This window comes from Grammomys surdaster, unplaced genomic scaffold, assembly GCF_004785775.1.
Source record: "Grammomys surdaster isolate TR1022 unplaced genomic scaffold, NIH_TR_1.0 126113, whole genome shotgun sequence".
NCBI classification, from domain to species: domain Eukaryota; kingdom Metazoa; phylum Chordata; class Mammalia; order Rodentia; family Muridae; genus Grammomys; species Grammomys surdaster.
In genome coordinates this window covers 4,496,154-4,502,153 of record NW_021620921.1, presented here as the reverse complement: position 1 = coordinate 4,502,153, position 6,000 = coordinate 4,496,154, and the positions used below count along the sequence as shown (strand labels likewise).

Below are 6,000 nucleotides of genomic sequence, written 5' to 3'. Positions count from 1 at the left end.
ACACACACACACACACACACACACACACACACACACACACACACACACACGGGCATACCCATTGAGATGACTCTGTGGGTAAAGTGCTTGCCATGCATTCATGAGGACCCCAATTCAAATCTACCACATAAAGCTGAACTCGGTAGTCAGGTCTATAGCCCCAACACTTCTATGGTAAGATGGCAGGGACAGGAGAATCCCCAGAAGCTCACAAGCCCTCTCTTCTGATGTACACAGCATGTAACAAGAAACTCTATCTAGAACAAAATGGAAACAAGAACTGGTACCTGAGTGTTTTGTCTGACTTCTTGTGCTCACACACACAAATGTGCACACAAATCATACACAAATCCACATAGCTTAAGACAACAGATAATGACCTAATTATGATTTAAAATTTTTCTTCCTTTATTTTCCATTTTGATTTTTTTTATAGAATGCGGAAAAGTATTGACTCCTATAGGAGAGGAAGCCATTTTCTTAAAGGACACATAAAAAGAGGAGGGACAATAAATGGAACTGAGTTATTTTTAGTTGATTTGACAGCTATTGTCACCAAAGAACAAAAAAGTAATTCCTATATCACAATCTACAGTCTACATTTTTATTTTAAATCAAACTTAGGTTTTCCGCTATCTAGGTACTATAATAAATTTCTAGAGACCCAGTAATTTTAGAAACAAGGTCCCAAAATTGCAAAACAGTTATGAGATGTACATAGATTAGGTAATACCTAATGTAGGCTAAAATGTGGAGATTGTTAGGAGAGATGCAAGCAAAATACTCTGAGAATTTTGGAGAGGGAAATTTTTAGGAACCTCATTGGATTAAGGAAAGTACGGAAAAATAATTGAAAGAAAAGAAATTTGAAAATCCATTAGCATTTAAGTGAGGGCTCCTAGTGGTAGCCCTCAGCTGGAGAGACTAGCATAGGCTACAGAATAAATGATAAACAGGGAAGATAGATCAGAGAAGAGGGGCTGGAAGGCCACTGCTGTAGCAGTGCGAAGTGACATGAGTGACATGCTACACTTCTCACATGTGGCTTTAGACCTCAAAGTAAGCAGCTGCTTTCAGGGGAGGATTGGGGTTTTTATCCAGTGATTTTGAGTATGCCAATGCTCGCCTGAGGAGAGACTCTGAAGCCAAGTAAGGCTAGCTCTGGCGTTTGCCCAGTGCTTTCGTGTTTTTAATCCTGGAAGCCCACTGCCTGGGAAAGCCTCTGTTCTGAAAATGAAAGTAGTATTTCATTTTGTAGAATAGTCTTTTATTGATAATAATAGTCTTGATATTGATTGGGAACAGATTCCTAATCTTGGTATTTTTGGAAACTGTATTTCATGTTTTCTAGTCATCTTTTGATACGACTAGGAAAAATCACCTTTATCAAATAAATATTCCTGTAATACAGCTAATTTGATGAATAGAATTCTGAATTTCGGTGCATTCTGACTTCCTAGTCTTTGCCTTTTTACTTTCTGTTACTTTAAACAAGGTTTATGGGAGTGTCCTAAACATATTTACAGATTGTAGGGAATCATTTTATCTTTCATCTTTAGGTTCAATTTTGCTTGAACTTGATATGAACATAAATATATATGATAGAATAAAGTGTCAAGATTTTGAATTTCTATAAAAATGCTAGGTTCTATGTATCAGTGTTCATTCTTTGGAAAATTGAAATTTGAGAGGCAATTGAGCCTATCAAGACATCTGAGACAAATTGTCATCTTCAGCCTTTCAGCCTTGGCATGTGTTTAGTCACTTACTAAACCAAGAACCCTGTTCTCTAGAGCTTTGGTGTATGTTACGGTAGATTTAGTCAATGATAGCTGTTATTTTTGTTGTTGTGATAATAAAGGGTTCCCTTTGCTGTACAAAATTTTTGTGTTCAACTTTATTGCTAGTATATAAATTTGATTTGCTTTTTTACTTAGATATATTGACATTGATAAATTCACTGAACAGTTCTAATAATTTCTTTATTCTTTAGGGCTATTTTGTGTGTATGATGATGGCTTTATTTATTCTTTTTGGAGACAGGTCTTATTGTAGGCTGCCCAGCTGTCTTCATATTCATAGTTCTCCTGCCTCAGCCTGTTAAGGGTTGGAATTATACAGGCATGTTCTACAATGCCCAATTTGTGAGTGTTGGTAGGTCCACAATCATGTTTGGAAATCGTATGTCCTTTTTCTTTAGAATCCTTTTCATTTTGTTATTATCCAGCTTCTAAGAGGTCAGGTTAGGATTTCTAAGAGTGATGGGAGGCGAACTTCCTAACTCTTGGAATGATAGCTGCCATAGGTTTCTATTGCTTTTTTTTTTTTTTATCTGATTCTGTAACGTCTCTTTTTAGCCTAGATTATTGATATTTTCGTATATACCTGTGTGGTTGGTTGAGCACTGAATTTTATGAAATGGCCTTTTGTTGCTGAGCTACTCATTCATATATATGAGTATATATATATTTTAATTACAGCAGCCTATACTGATTTTTCAGGTGTTTAGCAAACGGCATTTAGGGATGAATTATATTTAGATGTAATTTCTTAGGTCTTTTATCAGTTAATATTTTTTGTTTATAAAAACCCGAAGCACTTAAGTCTAGAATGTTCTCTGGTGAAACTTTTAAAGCTATTTAGGGAAGGTAGTATTTTGCAGTTTGTAAGCCTGACTCCTTCCTTCCTCCACTTTTTAATAATTTCTGTTATTTTCAGAGGAAAAATGAAGCATATGACATTCCTATTGCTCAATCTTACTTGTTTACTTGAGGTTTATTTTGTTTTGATGTGGGGTCTTGCTGTACTGCCCAAGCTGGTTTCAGATTCCCTGGTTCCAGTGATCCTCTCTTACCGCTGAGCCTGCAGGTGGATGCCACCACACCTGTTCTTAATTATTATTATCAAATACTAATTTTCACTGATTACAAAATTTCAGAAACTAAAGTTCGTCAAGAACCAGAGATTCCAGAAAGAAGGCACAAGCAGTGGCAGTCTGCCAGAAATCCTGAGTGTGTGATCCAGAACTCTGCTGCATTTGCACACCAGTGGCATGTTCCAGAAGTAACCCCAAAGGCTGATAAAGAGGTGATGTTCTGTTCACTTAAACTACATTACTGTCTTTGGTAACATGTGTCTCAGATTTGATGGGTATGTTGGGTATTTCATTTTGAAGTGCTGAGGCAATGAGAGGCTATATTCAGTGCAATAGTTTATTTACAAGATTTCTTTTTTTTCCCCCAGAATACTGTGATCAGTAGCACCTGTAGGATGCTAAGAGCACATGTTAGGATACATTCTATTTTCATCAGTACTAATAGACTATTGTAGTTTTGGGTTTTTTTGTCTTTTTTTTTTTTTTTAATGTGTGTGGGTATGTGCCTGTGAATGCAGGTGCCCAGGGGGGCCAGAGGCATTGGATTTCCTAGAGCTAGAGTTACAAGTGGTCGAGAGCTGCCCAGGATGGGTGATGGACATCCAACTCAGATCATCTGCAAGAGTAATACAGTTTTTAACCCTGAGCTCTTTCTCTAGCTCTACCATAGATTTACAGTTAAGAGAACTGGATACATATATCCACAAAAAGAGTTTGGAGAGGAATATTATTCATAGTAGAATGTTCATAATTGTGCAAAAGTAATATCTATATCATGTGGTACATCTTTATAATGAAGTATTATTAATAAATCATTGAAATGTTGGTACACACTCCAACCTTAAATGAACCTTATAATTGCTAAGTGAAAGAACTGTATCACAGGAAGCCATTGGTTCTATGAGCTAATGTGAGATGTTCCAAATAGGCAAAACCATAGAAATGGAAATTATGTTCATAGTTGGCAGAAGTACGTACTATTAGAAACAAGGAGCAAATTTCAGGTATGGTTTTTTTTTTGCTTGAGGATGAAAATATTCTAAATTGAGTTATATACATTGAAAACTTGAAAGTCATTCTTAAAAACAGCAAGGAAAAATAGCCAGTTTCTTGTGACCCTGCTGACTGAGCAGCCTGCTTAAAGGGAGTTCATTTTGTCACACATCTTACTTTAGAGCCATGAGTTCCCCATTTCTTTGCTAAGCTGCTTCTTCCTCACTTCTTACAAAGGCCTACTTTCTGAGGCCTCTGCCTTCTCAGTGCGCCATCACATCTTTACTCACTGCTGTCATATCTGAAAATCCTGGTGACTCCACATTAGTCCTTAAAAATACTCTGGACCAGACATAATGGTGCACACCTTTAATCCTAGCACTTGGGAGGTGGTGGCAGGCAGATCAAACTCAGGTCCTCAGATGTATTTAACAAAGCAAGACCCAGCATCTTCCTTGTATCAGAACCATTATGTGTTAAATTTTTATTAAAGTTCAGGAACTTTGCAATGTACTTACTATCTATAGAGATGCACTTCAGTCTGGGGACAGTTTGAGTAGAGCTTGTTAGCATTAAGTTTGGAATAAAAGAACTGTACTAAAATTTGACTAAAAGTTGGGCTGGGGGAGATAGCTTAGTAAAATGCTGTGCAAGCATGAAGACCTGAGTTTGATAATGAGCATCAATGTAAAAAGCCAAGGGTAGTGGCATGTGCTTGTAATCTTAACCAACACCAGGGAGATGGAGAATGGTGGATCCGTAGGGCTCACTGGTCTGCCAGCCCAACCTAACATAATCTATGATCCTCAGGTCCAACAGAGACTTTCTCAAAACACAATACTCTAGGTTGACCTCTGGGCTCCACCTATACATGTACACATGTAAATGAACACCTGTGTGCGCATACACAAACACACAGTTTTAGTCTGCTTTTGTGGTGATTTAAATATGCTTGGCCCATGCTACTCTTAGGAGGGGTGACTTGGTTGGAGTAGGTGTGGCTTTATTGGAGGAAGTGTGTCACTGTTAGGGTGAGCTTTGAAGTCCTATGCTCAATGTGGAAGAGACCTTCCTGCAGCTGCCTGCAGAGTGAATCTCCTTGCTGTTTTCAGATCAAGATGTAGAACTCTTGACTCCTCTAATACCAAGTCTGCCTGCATGATACCACACTTCCCACCATGATGATAATGGACTCAACCTCTGAAACTGTAGTCAACCCCAGTTAAATGTCCTTTATAAAAGTCATGGTGCCTCTTCACAGTAATGGAAACCAAAACTAAGACAGCTTTTCTTTTCTTTTCTTTTCTTTTCTTTTCTTTTCTTTTATTTTATTTTATTTTATTTTATTTTTTTGGTTTTTCGAGACAGGGTTTCTCTGTGTAGTCCTGGCTGTCCTGGAACTTACTTTGTAGAGCAAACTGGCCTCGAACTCAGAAATCCGCCTGCCTCTGCCTCCCAAGTGCTGGGATTAAAGGCGTGCGCCACCACTGCCTGGCACATGCTTATTTTTATTATTTCAAAAGTTGTATTTGTTAAACTGTTACTGTCTAATTCTCTAAGTCATGGAATTTTAAATTTTCTTTTAGCAGAAGTGTACCACTGCTGAACAACTTGCCTTTTCTGTTTCAAAGCAGTCACCACCGATACCAGTTCCTAAATGGCTTGATCCAAAGTCCGTCTGTGAGACACCTAGTAGCAGTACCATGGATGATTACATGAAATGGTAATTACCTTTTGCACTGAGCTCAGAATTCAAGGTGAAAATAGAAATAAGATTAGCTTTCAGACCAAACTGTATTGGGCTGAACCTTCTCTCTTATTTAAAGACTTGGAAATTACTTTCTTTCTCAGCATCAATTGTTTGGCATCTGTAAAATCCAAAGAGGAAAGCAAATTATGATTCCATATATATTGTCTTCATGTATAATTATTCTGTTTTTAAGGACTGTTATAAAAGTGCTCTTGGTCATGTACTCTTACAACTTGGGAATCTAAGTATGCAGTCTGTGTCTTTTCCTTGTGAACATGTATGCTTCTCTGACTGAGAAACATTTAAAGGAAATTTAGCATTCTTAGAATGGAACAGGATAGATAGCTATTTCCACATATACAGTGGTAATTGGAATGGGATG

The 6,000-nt window shown here is 37.5% G+C and overlaps 1 protein-coding gene across 1 annotated transcript in view; it reads left to right on the top strand.

Annotated features, from left to right (window-relative positions):
• Ttk (TTK protein kinase) overlaps positions 1-6,000 on the top strand; it is a 42,972-nt gene that overhangs the window by 12,194 nt on the left and 24,778 nt on the right. Inside the window, exons 11-12 of the mRNA XM_028756205.1 lie at positions 2,939-3,087; positions 5,455-5,591. Coding sequence (XP_028612038.1) covers positions 2,939-3,087; positions 5,455-5,591 — 286 coding nt within the window. The remainder of the gene's footprint in view (positions 1-2,938; positions 3,088-5,454; positions 5,592-6,000) is intronic.